The sequence below is a fragment of the Bufo bufo genome, chromosome 8 (assembly GCF_905171765.1).
Source record: "Bufo bufo chromosome 8, aBufBuf1.1, whole genome shotgun sequence".
Classification (NCBI taxonomy): domain Eukaryota; kingdom Metazoa; phylum Chordata; class Amphibia; order Anura; family Bufonidae; genus Bufo; species Bufo bufo.
Genome location: NC_053396.1, coordinates 198,604,865 through 198,631,344, shown reverse-complemented (window position 1 = coordinate 198,631,344; position 26,480 = coordinate 198,604,865). Strand labels below are relative to the sequence as shown.

The following is a 26,480-nucleotide window of genomic DNA, read 5'->3' as shown; positions in this document are numbered from 1 at the left end:
GGTAGTTCCGTTATTTTGCTGTCTTTTATTGTGCAACTTCATACTAAGGAACCGTGCCCGGAGACAGACTCAAAAGTACCTGAGCCTCTGAGATTCTTATTCTTTTAAAAGTAATGTGCCCAGAGATGGACTCCACCGCATGAGAGCCTCTGTGATTTAATAAGAAATAACCTGGGTACGGACTCATGTTTGTTCCTTGAGCCTCCAAGAACTTTTATACTGTTTTATCCATTTTTGCTGTTCTATCATGGACTTATTCATTGTCATGGACTATCCTGGTTATAATGTTACGCTGTGCCAGGTCAGCGCCCCCGTTCCATTCACTATCCTGAGAGAAGAGAACGACGCCCCTTGTCACTACCCTTCATCTTTGCCAATTGGACCTGATATTAATGTAAATGTAAATGCAGATGAATTACATGTATGTATGCCTGCATGTCTCTATTTTCTATTTCAGGTAGAGATTCCAGTTGGGCGACCCTTGATGGAGTACGAGGTCGTACTCAGCTTAAAGCAGTGGGGTATGTAGTGTACGAGAGCTGTAATACCCGTCACTACCAAAGTGTCACTTGGTGTGCTGTCGTCCCTCCTAATTATGGGGAAGTTGTTATATGTCCGTTTTATAAAATGTCATGTAATGTATGTATTTTTCTGTTACTGAAACTTGCATGTACAGGCCTGCTAGGGGTGTCATTCCAGCTTCTAGTCAATAGAGGGAGCTAGGGAGCCCTAGTTTATATAAGGCCCAGTCAGGGAAGTGCAAGGCAGACGGAGTCTAGTGTCTGTAATCTACAGTTGGAGATTAGACAATGTCTGAGACAAGTCCAGGCCTGAAGCCTGCTGTCCAGGAGAAGATTCCCTCCTGAATTCCCATATGCAGAAACAGGAATATGTTAGATCAAGAGCCTGAGGAAGTTTCCAGAAGCTGAGAGAGACAGAGGCAAAGATCAGGAAAGCCAGAGGTACTCAGAAAGACAGAGGAGGTACTTATAGAAGCCATAGCCAAGGATATAAAGCCAGAATTAGGTTAATGGGCCTTGGTGAAGAATTACTGTATTCCAGGATCAGGCAGAATTAGAGTGCAAGCTCCTGTGCTGCAAGTCCTGTGTTCAACACTCTGTAATTACCCTGCTTTAACTGAATTGCCTGCATCGACCGAATTGCAAAATCGACTGTATGCTTAGGAACTGCATTTCCAATATTGTCTCTGCTTGCAAAACTACTAAAGTTGGAGTTCTGTTTTAAGACCACGTTTCCTCGATTTATTCCTGTATCCGCAAACGGCGTGCCACCGTTTACTTGGCACTGGCGTCACGAACTATCTTTACCTATACCTGCCCTTGCAGAGAGTCAGCTGTACCAGGTTAGTGTCTATTGCACTACATCACCCAGAAACACCTACTACACACAACTTGAGTACGCTGCAGTTTATCAAAAAGTTTTGTCAAATATCGTGAAAGTAAACTCTCCTTAGAACAGCAACAACGCCGAATCTGTGCACACAAATAATAACCTTGAAAAAAGGGTAGTGACAGCCCACCATCTGCCTCCGACAACCATAAATATCTCTGCTTTATGCGAACCCTCTTCCTTCCCCAAATTAAATCATTGATCATAGCCTCTAACCTATGAAAGAAAATATCTTCTATCCAAATGGGGGAGGCACACAACGGAAATAAAACTATCGGGAGGATAATCATTTTAATCAGAGCTATTCGATCCGTCTGTGCCAGTATCAGCTTCCGCCAAGTGCAAATTTTGTCCCTGACTTTATTCAGAACCGGGGCCAAATTAAGATCATAAAACCTATTTATAGGGAGCCCAATCTTTACCCCCAAATAATCTAAAGTGTCATTGGGGACCAAAACACGGACTCGCCTCCCCTCGTCTACAGCTTTCCAGTTTAGCGGGAGGAGCGATGATTTTGACCAGTTGATTCTATAGCCTGATAGTTTACCATAATCTTCTATTACCTCTATGACGTACGGGAGAATTTTCCACCCCTGATCCAGGAACAGAATCACGTCATCGGCATATAGACTTATTTTATAATTCCTTTATTGTTTAAAACACAGTTTCTAGTCCTTTTGGTCGTCGCAATAATAATCCATCGCACGTAGTTCAGGAAAAGGTAGAGCAACAGGTAGTTTGTATTTATAGTATAAATAGGGGGAGTCATCAATAGACGATTCACGCCTATTTATGAATATGAATTATTGATATGAACCCAAAATATTAATCATTAATATTTCCTTTTACAACATGTACACACAGCACAGTGCACACAGCAGTGTCATCTCCTCCTCACACTACTACACCATGACATGTATACACAGCACAGTGCACACAGCAGTGTCATCTCCTCCTCACACTACTACACCATGACATGTATACACAGCACAGTGCACACAGCCGTGTCATCTCCTCCTCACACTACTACACCATGACATGTATACACAGCACAGTGCACACAGCAGTGTCATCTCCTCCTCACACTACTACACCATGACATGTATACACAGCACAGTGCACACAGCCGTGTCATCTCCTCCTCACACTACTACACCATGACATGTATACACAGCACAGTGCACACAGCCGTGTCATCTCCTCCTCACACTACTACACCATGACATGTATACACAGCACAGTGCACACAGCAGTGTCATCTCCTCCTCACACTACTACACCATGACATGTACACACAGCACAGTGCACACAGAAGTGTCATCTCCTCCTCACACTACTACACCATGTCATGTATACACAGCACAGTGCACACAGCAGTGTCATCTCCTCCTCACACTACTACACCATGACATGTATACACAGCACAGTGCACACAGCAGTGTCATCTCCTCCTCACACTACTACACCATGACATGTATACACAGCACAGTGCACACAGCAGTGTCATCTCCTCCTCACACTACTACACCATGACATGTATACACAGCACAGTGCACACAGCAGTGTCATCTCCTCCTCACACTACTACACCATGACATGTATACACAGCACAGTGCACACAGCAGTGTCATCTCCTCCTCACACTACTACACCATGACATGTATACACAGCACAGTGCACACAGCAGTGTCATCTCCTCCTCACACTACTACACCATGACATGTATACACAACACAGTGCACACAGCAGTGTCATCTCCTCCTCACACTACTACACCATGACATGTATACACAGCACAGTGCACACAGCAGTGTCATCTCCTCCTCACACTACTACACCATGACATGTATACACAGCACAGTGCACACAGCAGTGTCATCTCCTCCTCACACTACTACACCATGACATGTATACACAGCACAGTGCACACAGCAGTGTCATCTCCTCCTCACACTACTACACCATGTCATGTATACACAGCACAGTGCACACAGCAGTGTCATCTCCTCCTCACATTACTACACCATGACATGTATACACAGCACAGTGCACACAGCAGTGTCATCTCCGCCCTCACACTACTACACCATGACATGTATACACAGCACATTGCACACAGCAGTGTCATCTCCTCCTCACACTACTACACCATGACATGTATACACAGCACAGTGCACACAGCAGTGTCATCTCCTTCTCACACTATTACACCATGACATGTATACACAGCACAGTGCACACAGCAGTGTCATCCCCTCCTCACACTACTACACCATGACATGTATACACAGCACATTGCACACAGCAGTGTCATCTCCTTCTCACACTATTACACCATGACATGTATACACAGCACTGTGCACACAGCAGTGTCATCTCCTCCTCACACTACTACACCATGACATGTATACACAGCACAGTGCACACAGCAGTGTCATCTCCTCCTCACACTACTACACTATGACATGTATACACAGCACAGTGCACACAGCAGTGTCATCTCCTCCTCACACTACTACACCATGACATGTATACACAGCACAGTGCACACAGCAGTGTCATCTCCTCCTCACACTACTACACCATGACATGTATACACAGCACAGTGCACACAGCAGTGTCATCTCCTCCTCACACTACTACACCATGACATGTATACATAGCACAGTGCACACAGCAGTGTCATCTCCTCCTCACACTACTACACCATGACATGTATACACAGCACAGTGCACACAGCAGTGTCATCTCCTCCTCACATTACTACACCATGACATGTATACACAGCACAGTGCACACAGCAGTGTCATCTCCTCCTCACATTACTACACCATGACATGTATACACAGCACAGTGCACACAGCAGTGTCATCTCCTCCTCACACTACTACACCATGACATGTATACACAGCACAGTGCACACAGCAGTGTCATCTCCTCCTCACACTACTACACCATGACATGTATACACAGCACAGTGCACACAGCAGTGTCATCTCCTCCTCACACTAATACACCATGACATGTATACACAGCACAGTGCACACAGCAGTGTCATCTCCTCCTCACACTACTACACCATGACATGTATACACAGCACAGTGCACACAGCAGTGTCATCTCCTCCTCACACTACTACACCATGACATGTATACACAGCACAGTGCACACAGCAGTGTCATCTCCTTCTCACACTATTACACCATGACATGTATACACAGCACTGTGCACACAGCAGTGTCATCTCCTCCTCACACTACTACACCATGACATGTATACACAGCACAGTGCACACAGCAGTGTCATCTCCTCCTCACACTACTACACCATGACATGTATACACAGCACAGTGCACACAGCAGTGTCATCTCCTCCTCACACTACTACACCATGACATGTATACACAGCACAGTGCACACAGCAGTGTCATCTCCTCCTCACACTACTACACCATGACATGTATACATAGCACAGTGCACACAGCAGTGTCATCTCCTCCTCACACTACTACACCATGACATGTATACACAGCACAGTGCACACAGCAGTGTCATCTCCTCCTCACATTACTACACCATGACATGTATACACAGCACAGTGCACACAGCAGTGTCATCTCCTCCTCACATTACTACACCATGACATGTATACACAGCACAGTGCACACAGCAGTGTCATCTCCTCCTCACACTACTACACCATGACATGTATACACAGCACAGTGCACACAGCAGTGTCATCTCCTCCTCACACTACTACACCATGACATGTATACACAGCACAGTGCACACAGCAGTGTCATCTCCTCCTCACACTAATACACCATGACATGTATACACAGCACAGTGCACACAGCAGTGACATCTCCTCCTCACACTACTACACCATGACATGTATACACAGCACAGTGCACACAGCAGTGTCATCTCCTCCTCACACTAATACACCATGACATGTATACACAGCACAGTGCACACAGCAGTGTCATCTCCTCCTCACACTACTACACCATGAAATGTATACACAGCACAGTGCACACAACAGTGTCATCTCCTCCTCACACTACTACACCATGACATGTATACACAGCACAGTGCACACAGCAGTGTCATCTCCTCCTCACACTACTACACCATGACATGTATACACAGCACAGTGCACACAACAGTGTCATCTCCTCCTCACACTACTACACCATGACATGTATACACAGCACAGTGCACACAGCAGTGTCATCTCCTCCTCCCACTACTACACCATGACATGTATACACAGCACAGTGCACACAGCAGTGTCATCTCCTCCTCACACTACTACACCATGACATGTATACACAGCACATTGCACACAGCAGTGTCATCTCCTCCTCACACTACTACACCATGACATGTATACACAGCACAGTGCACACAGCAGTGTCATCTCCTCCTCACACTACTACACCATGACATGTATACACAGCACAGTGCACACAGCAGTGTCATCTCCTCCTCACACTACTACACCATGACATGTATACACAGCACAGTGCACACAACAGTGTCATCTCCTCCTCACACTACTACACCATGACATGTATACACAGCACAGTGCACACAGCAGTGTCATCTCCTCCTCACACTACTACACCATGACATGTATACACAGCACAGTGCACACAGCAGTGTCATCTCCTCCTCACACTACTACACCATGACATGTATACACAGCACAGTGCACACAACAGTGTCATCTCCTCCTCACACTACTACACCATGACATATATACACAGCACAGTGCACACAGCAGTGTCATCTCCTCCTCCCACTACTACACCATGACATGTATACACAGCACAGTGCACACAGCAGTGTCATCTCCTCCTCCCACTACTACAACATGACATGTATACACAGCACAGTGCACACAGCAGTGTCATCTCCTTCTCACACTATTACACCATGACATGTATACACAGCACAGTGCACACAGCAGTGTCATCTCCTTCTCACACTACTACACCATGACATGTATACACAGCACAGTGCACACAACAGTGTCATCTCCTCCTCACACTACTACACCATGACATGTATACACAGCACAGTGCACACAGCAGTGTCATCTCCTCCTCCCACTACTACACCATGACATGTATACACAGCACAGTGCACACAGCAGTGTCATCTCCTTCTCACACTATTACACCATGACATGTATACACAGCACAGTGCACACAGCAGTGTCATCTCCTCCTCCCACTACTACACCATGACATGTATACACAGCACAGTGCACACAGCAGTGTCATCTCCTCCTCACACTACACCATGACATGTATATACAGCACAGTGCACACAGCAGTGTCATCTCCTCCTCACACTACTACACCATGACATGTATACACAGCACAGTGCACACAGCAGTGTCATCTCCTCCTCACACTACTACACCATGACATGTATACACAGCACAGTGCACACAGCAGTGTCATCTCCTCCTCACACTACTACACCATGACATGTATACACAGCACAGTGCACACAGCAGTGTCATCTCCTCCTCACACTACTACACCATGACATGTATACACAGCACAGTGCACACAGCAGTGTCATCTCCTCCTCACACTACTACACCATGACATGTATACACAGCACAGTGCACACAGCAGTGTCATCTCCTCCTCACACTACTACACCATGACATGTATACACAGCACAGTGCACACAGCAGTGTCATCTCCTCCTCACACTACTACACCATGACATGTATACACAGCACAGTGCACACAGCAGTGTCATCTTCTCCTCACACTACTACACCATGACATGTACACACAGCACAGTGCACACAGCCAGTGTCATCTCCTCCTCACACTACTACACCATGACATGTATACACAGCACAGTGCACACAGCAGTGTCATCTCCTCCTCACACTACTACACCATGACATGTATACACAGCACAGTGCACATAGCAGTGTCATCTCCTCCTTACACTACTACATCATGACATGTATACACAGCACAGTGCACACAGCAGTGTCATCTCCTCCTCACACTACTACACCATGACATGTATACACAGCACAGTGCACACAGCAGTGTCATCTCCTCCTCACACTACTACACCATGACATGTATACACAGTACAGTGCACACAGCAGTGTCATCTCCTCCTCACACTTCTACACCATGACATGTATACACAGCACAGTGCACACAGCAGTGTCATCTTCTCCTCACACTACTACACCATGACATGTATACACAGCACAGTGCACACAGCAGTGTCATCTCCCCCTCACACTACTACACCATGACATGTATACACAGCACAGTGCACACAGCAGTGTCATCTCCTCCTCACACTACTACACCATGACATGTATACACAGTACAGTGCACACAGCAGTGTCATCTCCTCCTCACACTTCTACACCATGACATGTATACACAGCACAGTGCACACAGCAGTGTCATCTTCTCCTCACACTACTACACCATGACATGTATACACAGCACAGTGCACACAGCAGTGTCATCTCCTCCTCACACTACTACACCATGACATGTATACACAGCACAGTGCACACAGCAGTGTCATCTCCTCCTCACACTACTACACCATGACATGTATACACAGCACAGTGCACACAGCAGTGTCATCTCCTCCTCACACTACTACACCATGACATGTATACACAGCACATTGCACACAGCAGTGTCATCTCCTCCTCACACAACTACACCATGACATGTATACACAGCACAGTGCACACAGCAGTGTCATCTCCTCCTCACACTACTACACCATGACATGTATACACAGCACAGTGCACACAGCAGTGTCATCTCACACTACTACACCATGACATGTATACACAGCACAGTGCACATAGCAGTGTCATCTCCTCCTCACACTACTACACCATGACATGTATACACAGCACAGTGCACACAGCAGTGTCATCTCCTCCTCACACTACTGCACCATGACATGTACACACAGCACAGTGCACACAGCAGTGTCATCTCCTCCTCACACTACTACACCATGACATGTATACACAGCACAGTGCACACAACAGTGTCATCTCCTCCTCACACTACTACACCATGACATGTATACACAGCACAGTGCACACAGCAGTGTCATCTCCTCCTCACACTACTACACCATGACATGTATACACAGCACAGTGCACACAGCAGTGTCATCTCCTCCTCACACTACTACACCATGACATGTATACACAGCACAGTGCACACAGCAGTGTCATCTCCTCCTCACACTACTACACCATGACATGTATACACAGCACAGTGCACACAGCAGTGTCATCTCCTCCTCACACTACTACACCATGACATGTATACACAGCACAGTGCACACAGCAGTGTCATCTCCCCCTCACACTACTACACCATGACATGTATACACAGCACAGTGCACACAGCAGTGTCATCTCCTCCTCACACTACTACACCATGACATGTATACACAGCACAGTGCACACAGCAGTGTCATCTCCTCCTCACACTACTACACCATGACATGTATACACAGCACAGTGCACACAGCAGTGTCATCTCCTCCTCACACTACTACACCATGACATGTATACACAGTACAGTGCACACAGCAGTGTCATCTCCTCCTCACACTACTACACCATGACATGTATACACAGCACAGTGCACACAGCAGTGTCATCTCCTCCTCACACTACTACACCATGACATGTATACACAGCACAGTGCACACAGCAGTGTCATCTCCTCCTCACACTACTACACCATGATATGTATACACAGCACAGTGCACACAGCAGTGTCATCTCCTCCTCACACTACACCATGACATGTATATACAGCACAGTGCACACAGCAGTGTCATCTCCTCCTCACACTACTACACCATGACATATATACACAGCAGTGTCATCTCCTCCTCACACTACACCATGACATGTATACACAGCACAGTGCACACAGCAGTGTCATCTCCTCCTCACACTACTACACCATGACATGTATACACAGCACAGTGCACATAGCAGTGTCATCTCCTCCTCACACTACTACACCATGACATGTATACACAGCACAGTGCACACAGCAGTGTCATCTCCTCCTCACACTACTACACCATGACATGTATACACAGCACAGTGCACATAGCAGTGTCATCTCCTCCTCACACTACTACACCATGACATGTATACACAGCACAGTGCACACAGCAGTGTCATCTCCTCTTCACACTACTACACCATGACATGTATACACAGCACAGTGCACACAGCCGTGTCATCTCCTCCTCACACTACTACACCATGACATGTATACACAGCACAGTGCACACAGCAGTGTCATCTCCTCCTCACACTACTACACCATGACATGTATACACAGCACAGTGCACATAGCAGTGTCATCTCCTCCTCACACTACTACACCATGACATGTATACACAGCACAGTGCACACAGCAGTGTCATCTCCTCTTCACACTACTACACCATGACATGTATACACAGCACAGTGCACACAGCCGTGTCATCTCCTCCTCACACTACTACACCATGACATGTATACACAGCACAGTGCACACAGCAGTGTCATCTCCTCCTCACATTACTACACCATGACATGTATACACAGCACAGTGCACACAGCAGTGTCATCTCCTCCTCACACTACTACACCATGACATGTATACACAGCACAGTGCACACAGCAGTGTCATCTCCTCCTCACACTACTACACCATGACATGTATACACAGCACAGTGCACATAGCAGTGTCATCTCCTCCTCACACTACTACACCATGACATGTATACACAGCACAGTGCACACAGCAGTGTCATCTCCTCCTCACACTACTACACCATGACATGTATACACAGCACAGTGCACACAGCCGTGTCACCTCCTCCTCACACTACACCATGACATGTATACACAGCACAGTGCACACAGCAGTGTCATCTCCTCACACTACTACACCATGACATGTATACACAGCACAGTGCACACAGCAGTGTCATCTCCCCCTCACACTACTACACCATGACATGTATACACAGCACAGTGCACACAGCAGTGTCATCTCCTCCTCACACTACTACACCATGACATGTATACACAGCACAGTGCACACAGCAGTGTCATCTTCTCCTCACACTACTACACCATGACATGTACACACAGCACAGTGCACACAGCAGTGTCATCTCCTCCTCACACTACTACACCATGACATGTATACACAGCACAGTGCACACAGCAGTATCATCTCCTCCTCACACTACTACACCATGACATGTATACACAGCACAGTGCACACAGAAGTGTCATCTCCTCCTCACACTACTACACCATGACATGTATACACAGCACAGTGCACACAGCAGTGTCATCTCCTCCTCACACTATTACACCATGACATGTATACACAGCACAGTGCACACAGAAGTGTCATCTCCTCCTCACACTACTACACCATGACATGTATACACAGCACAGTGCACACAGCAGTGTCATCTCCTCCTCACACTACTACACCATGACATGTATACACAGCACAGTGCACACAGCAGTGTCATCTTCTCCTCACACTACTACACCATGACATGTACACACAGCACAGTGCACACAGCAGTGTCATCTCCTCCTCACACTACTACACCATGACATGTATACACAGCCCAGTGCACACAGCAGTATCATCTCCTCCTCACACTACTACACCATGACATGTATACACAGCACAGTGCACACAGCAGTGTCATCTCCTCCTCACACTACTACACCATGACATGTATACACAGCACAGTGCACACAGAAGTGTCATCTCCTCCTCACACTACTACACCATGACATGTATACACAGCACAGTGCACACAGCAGTGTCATCTCCTCCTCACACTACTACACCATGACATGTACACACAGCACAGTGCACACAGCAGTGTCATCTCCTCCTCACACTACTACACCATGACATGTATACACAGCACAGTGCACACAGCAGTGTCATCTCCTCCTCACACTATTACACCATGACATGTATACACAGCACAGTGCACACAGCAGTGTCATCTCCTCCTCACACTACTACACCATGACATGTATACACAGCACAGTGCACACAGCAGTGTCATCTCCTCCTCACATTACTACACCATGACATGTACACACAGCACAGTGCACACAGCAGTGTCATCTCCTCCTCACACTACTACACCATGACATGTATACACAGCACAGTGCACACAGCAGTGTCATCTCCTCCTCACACTACTACACCATGATATCTATACACAGCACAGTGCACACAGCAGTGTCATCTCCTCCTCACACTACTACACCATGACATGTATACACAGCACAGTGCACACAGCAGTGTCATCTCCTCCTCACACTATACACCATGACATGTATACACAGCACAGTGCACATAGCAGTGTCATCTCCTTCTCACACTACTACACCATGACATGTATACACAGCACAGTGCACACAGCAGTGTCATCTCCTCCTCACACTACTACACCATGACATGTACACACAGCACAGTGCACACAGCAGTGTCATCTCCTCCTCACACTACTACACCATGACATGTACACACAGCACAGTGCACACAGCAGTGTCATCTCCTCCTCACACTACTACACCATGACATGTATACACAGCACAGTGCACACAGCAGTGTCATCTCCTCCTCACACTACTACACCATGACATGTATACACAGCACAGTGCACACAGCAGTGTCATCTTCTCCTCACACTACTACACCATGACATGTACACACAGCACAGTGCACACAGCAGTGTCATCTCCTCCTCACACTACTACACCATGAGATGTATACACAGCACAGTGCACACAGCAGTGTCATCTTCTCCTCACACTACTACACCATGATATGTATACACAGTACAGTGCACACAGCAGTGTCATCTCCTCCTCACACTACTACACCATGACATGTATACACAGCACAGTGCACACAGCAGTGTCATCTCCTCCTCACACTACTACACCATGACATGTATACACAGCACAGTGCACACAGCAGTGTCATCTCCTCCTCACACTACTACACCATGACATGTATACACAGCACAGTGCACACAGCAGTGTCATCTCCTCCTCACACTACTACACCATGACATGTATACACAGCACAGTGCACATAGCAGTGTCATCTCCCCCTCACACTACTACACCATGACATGTATACACAGCACAGTGCACACAGCAGTGTCATCTCCTCCTCACACTACTACACCATGACATGTATACACAGCACAGTGCACATAGCAGTGTCATCTCCTCCTTACACTACTACACCATGACATGTATACACAGCACAATGCACACTGCAGTGTCATCTCCTCCTCACACTACTACACCATGACATGTATACACAGCACAGTGCACACAGAAGTGTCATCTCCTCCTCACACTACTACACCATGATATGTATACACAGCACAGTGCACACAGCAGTGTCATCTCCTCCTCACACTATTACACCATGACATGTATACACAGCACAGTGCACACAGCAGTGTCATCTACCAGGCCTAGTCCAAACCTCATCTCAAGACTCAATATTCAACCCCAAGCCAGATTTTCTCTTTATGTCAGAGAGTCAGACCATACTAAAAACACAATACCCTATCTGTACTAGGTCCAGCACAGGGAGTAGGATATTCTTCTACATCTGCCAGTAGATATACCCACCCAGGCCCAGCAGTGCCCGTCCCTTTATTGCTCTTCAGAGATTTCTTACCAAGGTGGCTTCTGAGGAAGATAATGAAGATAACAGAGACAACTCCTTTCATCTGCATCTGGAAGGTCTCCAAGCTTCTTGTTACCTCCTTCAGACAAATATGTTTTCCCAAATGTGTTTAACTTCTCACTGGGATGTGTTTTATGATGCCCAGCCTCTTACCAAATAAATCTATATTACCAGGGTGTGTCCCTACGGGGCAATATCTTGGATACAGCTATTAAGAGTTGTATTTATAACTACGGGGGAGATGTATCTATTGAATAATGACATATATCACATGGTTGAGAACAATGTATCATCCAGCTCACAGGGTTATAAAAGTGAAGAGTAAAGGTACTTTCACACTAGTGTTTTTCTTTTCCGGCATTGAGTTCCGTCCTAGCGGCTCTATACTGGAAAAGAACTGATCAGTTTTATCCTAATGCATTCTGAATGGAGAGCAATCTGTTCAGGATGTCTTCAGTTCAGTCTTTTTGACTTTTCAGCACGGAGATAATACCGCAGCATGCTACGGTTTTATCTCCGGCCAAAAAAACGGAACACTTGCCTGAATGCCGGATCTGGCATTTTTTTTCCCATAGGAATGTTTTAGTGTCGGATCCGGCATTAAAAATACTGAAATGCCGGATCCATCCTACCGGTCTGCGCAAATTTTTTTTAAAAAATAAATATAAACGGATCCGTTTGTCCGTATGACAAGCGGACAGACGGATCCATTCTTGCAATGAATTTGTGAGACGGATCCGCATCCGGATCCGTCTACAAATGCTGTCCGTTTGCATGCAGATTGCCGGATCACTCTGCCGCAAGTGTGAAAGTACCCTAAGGGATTGATTGAACAAATAGATACATAGTTATATAGATTGAAATTCGATTTTGGAACATATAGGTGGATAAACTATGTGTTTATATGTATCTACGAAGAAGCAATCCAAACAAGTCGAATCGAAATGGTGGTTTATTCCTCCATGACAGGGCAATGTTTCAGGTGAAACACAACATAACGCCAGTCTCAGGACTAGTCCAGAGGATGCAGTTCTGCATAAATAAGAGGTCTGTCTCTCCTGTGTAGCTGACTTCCTGGAAACTACAGTATTATATCATCCTCTATCTAATCCATCCTGGCAGCTCTCGGACTCCCCATGCTGCTGAATTTATCATTTCTGCCCCTTCTAGGCACCAGAAGTGCAGTGATTAGAGATGAGCGAATTTCTAAAAAATTTTACTCTGCCAGTCCGCCAAATTTTTCGAAAAGATTTGCTTTGATCCGAATGTATTCGCGGTGACTTACGTTTCCTGGCTGCAGAGAGCCTGTATAGTGGTGTAGAACACTGTGCCTTGCAGTAACACGCATAGGGAGTCTGCTCTGGTAGTGAAATAATACTGTGAGTCGGTATGACATACAGATGACAGGCGTCGCTCTTAGAATCACTGCACACTTCACTTATTTGGGCAGTCACGGGGCCAAACCTGACCAAATAACTCAAGTGTGAACTCAGCCTTACAGGTCGATGTTAGCGTTAAGAAGAAGCACACTCCTTTTACACCGTCGTCAGCTGATTCCACATAGATGTCTACAGAACCTGTTATATTAAACGCTTATACAAGTAGAGCCCCCGACAGAGTGGAGAGGGTGTCAGCAGTAAGTTTGTGTTGACGTCACTGATTAATTTGCCCTTCCTCTGATCCGTCAGAACAATAACCCACAAAAAACGGATCCTGTCTGTGGAGCATCCGCCATCACTCAGCATTTGGTCAGTAATCCATCAGTATTGCTATTGACCAAAAAAAACAGGAGTGGATCTAAAACAGAGATGACACGTGAATGGAATATTGGCATGTCTTCTGTGTTTTGTACCCACTCCTTCTGTTGGCTACCAAATCACAAGCCAATTCTGATGGGACCATACAGGCCTTACAGCTGCTACAGAGACAGGATTCGTTGTGCGTCTAATTTTTCCTTCCCTCTGACAGATCAGAAGAAGTGTCAAATAAATGATGATGTCAGCCAGGCCGAAAGCTAAAATAGTGGACCAGTCATGAAGTGGGGAGGGTGTGAACAGCATGAGAAGTCCACAGAGTGGACCTTTGACACAGTGGTGTGGTGGAAGCAGCATCAGGAGAAGGCCACCGAGTGGCACAATGACAGAGTCTGGAGGTGGCAGCAGCATGAGGAGGCCACCAAGTGGCATAATGACAGAGTCTGGAGGTGGCGGCAGCAGCAGCATCAGGAGAATGCCACCGAGTGGCACAGTGACAAGAGTCTGGAGGTGGCGGCAGCATGAGGAGACCACAGAGTAGCACAATGACCGAGTCTGGAGGTGGTGGCAGCATGAGGAGACCACAGAATGGCCCAATGACAGAGTGTAGAGGTGGCGGCAGCAGCAGCATCAGGATGAGCCCACAGAGTGGAAGAATGACCAAGTCTGGAGGTGGCGACAGCATCAGCATATTGGTGACATATTGTCACAAGGTGACATATTGTGGATATGGCATCAGCAGCATCAGAATACCACAGAGTGGCAAGGTGACACAGTGTGGAGATGGCAGCAGCATCAGGATACCACAGAGTGGCAAGGTGACATAGTGTAATGACCGGCGTCACGCAAAGGGAGGGAAATGGGAAGGCCCTGTCCAAGGGAGAGGGAAAGGTGGTGACCTCTGACTCACCTTGAGGCTGGCACCTGACTGCCCTGACGTCCCTAGACGGGTTCCTCACCCGTACGCCGATCACGTGCCTGAACCCTGGCTTTCCCTAAGATGAGCCCTATGTAGTGAACGGGGCGGTGGGATCACTAGTCCGCACCACTGACACTAAAATGAAAACACCAAGGAGAGGACAGACAATACAGACAAACATATAATCCCAGGTGGGCGACAACAGCAGACAACAAAGGCCCAACAGGGATCCGGAGGGTAACGTTCTGGAACAACAACCAGGGAACACAGCTACACAGCTCCAGTAGGTCAGTATAGAAGTCCAGGCAGGAAGCTCTATATCTGGCAACCAGAGAAGTGAGAGAGGGGAATATAAGGAGGTTAGGAGTGCTGGACAAGAAACAGCTGAGGAGAAGAAGCTACGGATCCCTGAGTGAGCCAAAAAGGGTTGCAAGACAAACCCAAAAAGCTACCATTAAAAAACAGCACTATCTTTATACATAGAACACGCAGCCACCCGCTGCGACTTCCTGACCCCGGGTATAACGGAGTCAGACGTGGCTCTTGACACCCTCGTGACAGTACCCCCCCTTCCACAAGGGGCCTCCGGACACTCAGGACTAGGTCTCTCAGGATGAGAGGCATGAAAAACCCGAACTAACCTGTCGGCGTTTACCTCAGACGCTGGAACCCACATTCTTTCCTCGGGACCGTAACCCCTCCAATGCACCAGATATTGAAGAGAGCGGCGGACCCGACGAGAATTAACAATTTTGGATATTTGAAACTCTAAATTACCATCCACAATAACAGGAGAGGGTGGCAGCGGTGATGGTTCTAGAGGTGGAACATACTTTTTGAGTAACGACTTATGGAAGACGTTATGAATTTTAAAAGTCTGAGGTAGATCCAGGCGAAAAGCCACGGGGTTAATGATGGCTACTATTTTGTAAGGACCAATAAACCTAGGACCCAGTTTCCAAGAGGGAACCTTTAATTTAATATTCCTAGTAGATAACCACACATAGTCATTCACTCCTAGGTCCGGACCTGGCGACCGTTTTTTATCAGCAATGCATTTATATTTACCTCCCATATTTTTCTAATTAGCTTGAACTTTCTGCCATACAGATGAAAGAGATGACGAAATCCGTTCCTCTTCGGGAACCCCAGAAGACCTCCCTCTTTGAAAGTACAGAATTGGGGATGAAAACCATATGCACCAAGAAATGGTGACTTGCCAGTAGATTCCTGACGGCGATTATTTATGGCAAACTCGGCTAACGATAAATATGATGACCACACCTCTTGGTTTTCAGACACAAAACATCTTAGATATGTCTCATGGTTTTGGTTGGTACGCTCAGTATGTTCATTCGACTAGGGAATGGAAAGCTGAGGAAAAGGACAAGTGTACCCCCAAACGGGAACAAAAAGCTTTCCAAAATTTAGAAATAAACTGGGTTCCCCCGATCCGAAACAACATCGGAAGGGACCCCGTGAAACATCACGATTTCACTGATGAATACCTGAGCAAGAGTCTTAGCATTAGGTAGTGCGGGTAACGCAATGAAGTGTACCATTTTGCTAAACCTGTCCACTACTACCAAGATAACTGTTTTACCCGCAGATAAAGGTAAGTCAGTGATAAAATCCATTGACAGATGTGTCCATGGCCTATTGGGAATGACAAGTGGCAATAAAGACCCTGCAGGACGTGTATGAGAGACTTTCGCGCGCGCACAAGTAGAACAAGAAGACACAAAATCCATTACATCCTGACGCAACCTTGGCCACAAAAAACGACAAGACAATAGCTCCAAGGTTGCTTTACTACCCGGGTGCCCAGCAAGTGCCGAATTATGATGTTCCTTTAATAATTCGAGACGCAGGTTTAACGGTACAAACAATTTCTCTGAGGGGCAAGAGACCGGGGCGTCCCCCTGGGCCTCTAACACCTTCCCCTCCAGAACAGAGTGTACCGCAGAGACAACCACTCCTCTTTGTAGAATGGGTACCGGATCACTCACATTACCCCCTCCAGGGAAACAACGAGATAATGCATCTGCCTTGGTATTTTTTGCCCCAGGACGATAGGTAATAACAAAGTTAAACCTGGTAAAAAATAGCGACCACCTAGCTTGTCTAGGGGTGAGACGCTTAGCTGATTCGAAGTACAGAAGGTTTTTGTGGTCCGTAATCACAGTGACGGGGTGGATTGCCCCCTCTAAAAAGTGACGCCATTCTTCAAACGCTAGTTTAATAGCTAATAGTTCCCTATTGCCAATATCATAGTTCTTCTCTGCTGCAGATAGTTTTTTAGAAAAGAAAGCACAAGGACGCCATTTGCCAGGAGACGGACCCTGAGACAGCACAGCCCCCCCTCCCACCTCTGATGCATCTACTTCAACAATAAAAGGCTGGGAGACATCAGGTTGGATTAGTACAGGTGCCGAGGTAAACCTCTCATTTAGAGAGGAAAAAGCAATTTTAGCGGCGTCAGAACATTTAGAAAAATCAGTCCCCTTCCTAGTCATGTCAGTAAGGGGTTTTACAATCACCGAATAATTTTTAATGAACTTTCTATAGAAATTTGCGAAGCCCAAGAACCGTTGCAGTGCTTTGAGATTCTCAGGAAGATCCCAATCTAAAATTGCCTGGACCTTCCTAGGATCCATACGGAAACCTGAAGCAGATAATAAATAACCTAGGAACTGTATTTCCTGAACGGCGAAGACACACTTTTCAATTTTAGCATAAAATTTATTCGTCCGTAGGACCTGCAGTACCTGTCTGACATGCACCTCATGTGTTTTCAGATCAGACGAATAAATTAAAATATCATCTAGGTATATCACCACAAACCTGCCGATAAGATGACTAAAAATGTCATTAACGAAATGTTGGAAGACAGCAGGAGCATTGGTCAGACCGAAAGGCATGACTAGATTTTCATAATGCTCCTCAGGGGTGTTAAAAGCTGTCTTCCACTCATCCCCTTCCTTGATATGAATCAGATTGTAGGCCCCCCCTAAGATCAAGTTTGGAGAACCACCTAGCACCCGCAATCTGATTAAACAGGTCAGGAATGAGAGGAAGAGGGTATGGGTCTCGGATGGTTATCCGGTTTAATTCGCGAAAATCTAGGCAAGGACGCAGGCCCCCATCTTTATTTTTAACAAAGAAAAACCCTGCAGCCACGGGTGAAGAAGAGGGTCTGATGTGTCCCTTAGCCAAGCTCTCGGAGATATAATCTTTCATGGCTTGTCTCTCCGGACCCGAAAGATTATATAACCTGGTCTTGGGTAATTTTGCACCGGGAATCAGGTTAACCGGGCAATCATAAGGACGATGAGGTGGTAACTTCTGGCAACCCTTTTCAGAAAAAACGTCCTCAAAGTCTGAAACAAATGTAGGTAGGGTAGCTATGGAGGCGACTAAGCAATTGCTATTTAAGCAATTTTCTCTGCAATGCTCACTCCACTCCAATACCTCCCTGGCCTGCCAATCCACCACTGGATTGTGCGCTACCAACCAGGGAAGACCCAACACCACAGGAGTGGGAAGGCCCTCCAGAACATAACATGAAAGCCACTCGTTATGGTGGTCCCCTACCCGAAGGTGTAAGTTATGGACAATGTGAGTGAGGTTTCTCTGAGACAGAGGAGCAGAATCAATAGTGAATATGGGAATAGGTCTCTGTAGCGTACAGAGAGACAAACCCATAGTGTGGGCAAAATGGGCATCTATCAAATTTACTCCTGCTCCACTGTCTAGAAAAAAAGAAATAGTCTCCGTCTTAACACCAAAAACAACAACCGCTGGCAACACAAATTGCAATGTTCGTATGGAGGAAAAGTATACCCCCCGGCTGACATCCTCCACACAGCCTGGGGTTAGTAGTTTTGGGACGGCCGTTTTGTTTTTGAGAAAGAAAGCACAGACATTAATAAAATGACCCCTCTCCCCACAGAAAAAACAAGCCCCCCCCCTACGGCGAGCCTCAGGAGGACGGACCTGACGAGTAGTTCCTCCTAGCTGCATAGGCTCGTCTAAGTCCGTACAGACTAGCTGCTGCTTGGGAGGGGTTACCAATTGCTCCGGATTTTTCAATTTGTCCCTAAGACGTCTATCTATTCTGAAAGGGACATAACCGCATCAAGGGAAAAGGGAGTCTCATACAGCGCAAGCTCATACTCCTCTACTGGGCGCTCTCCCTGTAGGAGTCTCCGTAATTTTGATTCAGCCAGTGCGACTCGGTCAGGGTCATCATATATGAGACCCAAGGCCCCAAAAAATTCATCCACTGACCGGAGAGCCTGGGAATCAGTGGGTAAAGAGAACGCCCAGGATTGCGGGTCCCCCTGAAGCAGGGAAATAACAACCCCCACCTGCTGTTCTTCATTACCAGAGGAGTAAGGGCGCAGCTTAAAATATAATTTACAGGCCTCACGGAACGTCACAAATTTGTCCCTTCCCCCAGAAAATCTGTCAGGAAGAGCAACCTTGGGTTCCGCAACAACCTGGTTACCTGTAGCAACCCCTGGGCTTGCGGTCTGTTGCAATTGCTGCTGTTGATGGAGGACCGACGCCTTCAATCCTGCCACCTCCAAAGACAGGCCTTGAAGTTGCTTTGAAAAAGCAGCAATTGGATCCATACTGGATTCTAAGTAGGTAGAAAGAAAAAGTAGTTTTTTTTTGTATTTTTTTTCTACCTACACAAAATAAGGGCCAGATATAATGTAATGACCGGCGTCACGCAAAGGGAGGGAAATGGGAAGGCCCTGTCCAAGGGAGAGGGAAAGGTGGTGACCTCTGACTCACCTTGAGGCTGGCACCTGACTGCCCTGACATCCCTAGACGGGTTCCTCACCTGTACGCCGATCACGTGCCTAAACCCTGGCTTTCCCTAAGATGAGCCCTATGTAGTGAACGGGGCGGTGGGATCACTAGTCCGCACCACTGACACTAAAAGGAAAACACCAAGGAGAGAACAGACAATACAGACAAACATATAATCCCAGGTGGGCGACAACAGCAGACAACAAAGGCCCAACAGGGATCCGGAGGGTAACGTTCTGGAACAACAACCAGGGAACACAGCTACACAGCTCCAGTAGGTCAGTATAGAAGTCCAGGCAGGAAGCTCTATATCTGGCAACCAGAGAAGTGAGAGAGGGGAATATAAGGAGGTTAGGAGTGCTGGACAAGAAACAGCTGAGGAGAAGAAGCTACGGATCCCTGAGTGAGCCAAAAAGGGTTGCAAGGCAAACCCAGAAAGCTACCATTAAATAACAGCACTATCTTTATACATAGAACACGCAGCCACCCGCTGCGACTTCCTGACCCCGGGTATAATGGAGTCAGACGTGGCTCTTGACACCCTCGTGACACATAGTGTGGAGATGGCAGCAGCAGTAGCATCAGGATACCACAGAGTAGCAAGGTGACATAGTGTGGAGATGGCAGCAGCAGCATCGGGAGACCACAAAGTGACCCGGTGACAGAGTGCGGTGGTGGGTGGCAATACCAGTAACCGCTGACGAAAGTGGGTGAAAGAAGGAGCACTTGGCATCAGATGTGTGGCATCAGGTGGTTGGCAGCATCAGAGTAGTAGCTGAGGCAGGTAGCCAGAAGAAACCGGTTTCTTGTTTCAAGGTTTGGGTGAGGCGGCATGGATGATCTAATCAGATGCATCAGGCATGGGTGGGTGAAATTCCTGGCTTATCTATGCCTGATTTGTTTTGACAAAGGTCAGTCTCTCCACATTTTGGGTGGACAGGCGAGTTCTCCTTGGGGTATCTATGGCTCTGATCCGTCAGAACAATAACCTACCATACAGGCCTCACAGCTGCTACACAGACAGGATTCGTTGTGTGTCTCATTTTTCCTTCCTTCTGACAGATCAGAAGAAAGGTCAAATAAATGATTATGTCAGCCAGGCCGAAAGCCAAAATAATGGCCAGATCATGAAGTGGGGAGGGTGTGAACAGCATGAGAAGTCCACAGAGTGGACCTATGACATAGTGGTGAGGTGGAAGCAGCATGATGAGACCACAGAGTGGCCCAATGACAGGGTCTGGAGGTGGAAACAGTATGAGGAGGCCACCGAGTGGCACAATGACAGTGTCTGAAGGTGGCGGCAGTATGAGGAGTCCACCGAGTGGCACAATGACCGAGTATGGAGGTGGCGACAGCAGCAGCATCAGGAGGATACCACAGAGTGGCAAGGTGACATAGTGTGGAGATGGCAGCAGCAGCATCAGGATACCACAGAGTGGCAAGGTGACATAGTGTGGAGATGGCAGCAGCATCAGGATACCACAGAGTGGCAAGGTGACATAGTATGGATATGGCAGCAGCAGTAGCATCAAGATACCACAGAGTGGTAAGGTGACATAGTGTGGAGATGGCAGCAGCAGCATCAGGATACCACAGAGTGGTAAGGTGACATAGTGTGGATATGGCAGCAGCAGCATCAAGATACCACAGAGTGGCAAGGTGACATAGCGTGGAGATGTATACACAAAACCACACATAAAAGTACAAACATTATATCTTTATTAGAATAAATATCAAAGACAATCATAAAATACTGGAATGTAGAATAGAAAGGCCCCCCTAAAATGGAGATACCGTGGTCATTAATAAAAAGATTAAACCACATATATGGTGGTAGTTATCTAAATAAATAAATGGAACAACACCCCTATGTCCCATGTGATCTCCCAATTCGTTAGCAATCCAATCATGGGCAATCAAATAATACTAATGAAGGTATACACAAATATATATATAATAATTATGGATAAAATAATCCTACAAAATAAACATTGACAAAGATATGGAGTGACAAGAAGTCAAGGAGATCAAATGGTCAAAACAAGGGGATCTTGTTGACCATCATTACAATAATAAACACAAGCCTACATTATGTTACTAAAAGTAGATAAATTATATATAGACCACAAAGTAAGACCCATTACAAAGATATTAACCACTTCCCATCCGCCCGTTGACTATAAACGTCCAGGAGGTGGTTCTCTATCTCTGAATGGACGTTTCTGAACGTCCATTCAGAGATGGCAGCTGCATGCTAATCGTGCAGGGGCAGAGCGGGTTGCCCGCTGTCAGTGACAGCAGGGCAACCCAGAGAGAAGGCAGGGACAGTGCCCAGGTGTCCCTGCCTTCTAGATCGCTGTATACACAGCGCTCAGCAAGCGCTGTGTATATAGATCAGTAAGCGCTATGTGACCACCGGGGCCGGAAGAGTGCAGGAGCTGTCGGGTCTTTCACAGAACCCGATCAGCCCTGTACTGAGGCTGTACAACACAGGATACCGCTGTACAGCCTCTCTGGGGGGTGTATTTCCACGTATATGGGGCTACTATGTCAGCCCTAGTTACGGGAGAAATCAATAGTGAAAAAAAAAAAAAAGTGAAGTTAAATGTCCCCCAGAGGTCTTGTATGAACTCATGGGAGACGCAAAGTGTAAAATAAAAAATTCCACAAATAAGGAATAAAAAAAAAAATATTTAAAATAGAAACAAAAATAAACACCATAAAAAATAAAATTAATAACTGTCAAAAAAAGCCATTTTTGTCACCTTACATCACAAAAAGTGCAACACCAAGTGATCAAAAAAGCGTATGTCCCACAAAATGGTACCAATAAAACCGTCACCTCATCCCGCAAAAAATTAGCCCTACATAAGAAAATGGCTCAAAAAATAAAAAAAACTATAGCTCTCAGAACATGGACACATTAAAACATAATTTTTTTGTTTAAAAAATGCAATTATTGTGTTAAAGTGAAATAAATAAAAAAAGTATACATATTTGGTATCCCCACGTCCGTAACGATCTGCTCTATAAAATTGTCACATGACCTAGCCCCTCAGGTGAACGCTGTAAAAATAAATACATAAAAACTTTGCTCACCTTGCCCATAAAGTGTTATAATAAATGATCAAAAAATCATATGTACCCAAAAATACCACCAATAAAACTGGAAGCTTATCCCCTAGTTTCCAAAATGGGGTCACTTTTTGGGAGTTTCTGCTGTAAGGGTGCATCAGGGAGCTTCAAATGGGACATGGCATCTAAAAACCAGTTCAGCAAAATCTGCCTTCCAAAAACCATGTGGAGCTCCTTTCCTTCTGCGCCCTGCCGTGTGCCCTTACATCAGTTTACAACCACATGTGGGGTGTTTCTGTAAACCGCAGAATCAGGGTAATAAATATTGAGTTTTGTTTGGCTGTTAACCCTTGATGTGTTAAAGAAAAAAAATGGATTAAAATTAAAAAATCTGCCAAAAAAGTGAAATTTTAAAATGTTGATCTCCATATTCCTTTCATTCTTGTGGAACACCTAAAGGGTTAACAAAGTTTTTAAAATCAGTTTTAGGTAACTTGAGGGGTGTAGCTTCTACAATGGGGTTATTTATGGGGGTATCCACTATGTAAGCTCCACAAAGTGACTTCAGACCTGAACTGGTCCTTAAAAAGTGAGTTCTAAAATTCTAAGGGTCCATTCACACATCCGTAAGTGTTTTGCGGATCCACGGATACGCAAAACACGGACACCGGCAATGTGCGTTTCGCATTTTGCGGACCGCACATCGCCGGCACTTAATAGAAAATGCCTATTCTTGTCCGCAATTGCAATTTTTTTCGCGAGCAAAATGCGGAACAGAATTTCGGACATGTGAATGGATACAAAATGATGGATACAATGGATACAAAATGATGCCAACATAAAGTAGACATATAGGGAATGTTAAGTAATACATATTTTATGAGGTATCACTTTCTGTTTTAAAAGCAGAGAAATAGAAATTTAGAAAATTGCGAATCTTTCAAAATTTTGGGTAAATTTGGAATTTTTTCATAAATAAAGGTGAAATATATTGACTCAAATTTATGACTATCATGAAGTACAATGTGTCACGAGAAAACGGAAGAATCTCTGAATGGCTTGGATAAGTAAAAGCATTCTTATGCTATTACCACATAAAGTGACATTTGTCAGATTTGCTAAATTAGGCCTAGTCAGGAAGGGGGCAAATGGCCCGGATGTGAAGTGGTTAAAAACCAAACAATTGATGTCATATAAGCGAGGGTAACTAACCACTCTAGGGAAGGCCAAAAGCCCGACGTACTTTTCGCTGGTGTGCTTCTTCCAGGGGGCGAAAGAAGCGCACCAGCGAAAAGTACGTCGGGCTTTTGGCCTTCCCTAGAGTGCTTAGTTACCCTCGCTTATATGACATCAATTGTTTGTACTTTTATGTGTGGTTTTGTGTATACATTTTTTGGAGATTTTGATATGATCCCACACATGTATTTTTGTATTTATTTGTGGGTAGTTATAGTGTGGAGATGGCAGCAGCAGCATCGGGAGAACACAAAGTGACCCGGTGACGGAGCGGTGGGTGGCAATACCAGTACCCGCTGATGAAGTTGGGTGAAAGAAGAAGCACTTGGCATCAGATGTGTGGCATCAGGCGGTTGGCAACATCAGAGTAGTAGCTGAGGCAGGTTGCCAGAAGAAACCGGTCTCTTTTTTTAAGGTTTGGGTGAGGCGGCATAGATGATCTAATCAGATGCATCAGGCATGTGTGGGTGGAATTCCTGGCTGATCCACGCCTGATTCATCTTGACAAATGTCAGTCTCTTCACATTTTGGGTGGACAGGCGAGTCCTCCTTGGGGTAACTATGGCCCCCGCCGCACTAAACACCTACTCTGATGCCACACTACTGGCCGGGCAGGACAGCTTTTCCAGGGCAAACTCTGCTAGTTGCGGCCACAAATCCAGTTTGGCTGCCCAGTAGTCCAGCGGATCTTCAATGTGAGTTGGCAGGGTGCTGTACAAGTATGCCACCACCTGCTGGTTCAGGTCCTGTTCCAGGTCTAGCTGCTGCTAGTGAGTAGTTTCTTCACTATGCGGGTGAAGAAAGCTACTCATCAGCGACTGTAGACTCAGGCTGCTGCTGATGGGGCTGGTACTGCTCCTGCCACCCAACCCCTGCCCAGCAGCCATGGCAGTGGTACGTGAGCGCAGAGGGCCCCCCGGTCAGACCTGCGAGAGGATGGACGATGGTGCAGATAGGTAGCGGCCAACTGACTACATAGGATGTCTCTGTAGTAGTTCAGTTTGTCCTCCCTCTCAGTGGGTGTAAAAAAGGCCCCCATTTTGGACCGGTAGTGTCACCAAGAGCGGCCAGCACTGTTGCACGTGCTGCCCCTGCTATCACACGCCCCCTATCGGCCTGACCGCTCAATGCCTTCCAATATGTTTCAGACCGCAGATCGTCCACTGTGGGGATGCGATCGGTGAACTGAAACTGCCGGAATTTGGGCAGCAGACAGGCTAGGAGGGAGCGTGCGAACTACAGAAAACATACACTACGCAATGTGTAGGTAGACTGCCACCATCCCTTGTAACAGGGCAAGGGAAACCCTTGGCTAAACACGACAACTATCCGGGTAGCGACTCTTCAGAAACGGCTAGGATTCGTTCTGCGGTGCTTAGAGCAGGTATGAGGCTGAAGCAAATGACTTTAACGTCATTTATTATACATACAATACAAATGATTAACATATACAGAAATT

At 46.3% G+C, this 26,480-nt stretch overlaps 1 protein-coding gene across 3 annotated transcripts in view; it reads right to left on the bottom strand.

Annotated features, from left to right (window-relative positions):
- LOC120977618 (CD59 glycoprotein-like) overlaps window positions 1-26,480 on the bottom strand; it is a 149,106-nt gene that overhangs the window by 26,792 nt on the left and 95,834 nt on the right. The window contains exon 1 of one of the 3 annotated variants that reach the window (XM_040405627.1): window positions 13,208-13,351. The exons of the other annotated variants lie outside the window; for them this stretch is intronic. Coding sequence (XP_040261561.1) covers window positions 13,208-13,265 — 58 coding nt within the window. The 5' untranslated portion in view covers window positions 13,266-13,351. Of the gene's footprint in view, window positions 1-13,207; window positions 13,352-26,480 lie in introns of those variants that run through there. 3 annotated transcript variants of the gene reach the window in all.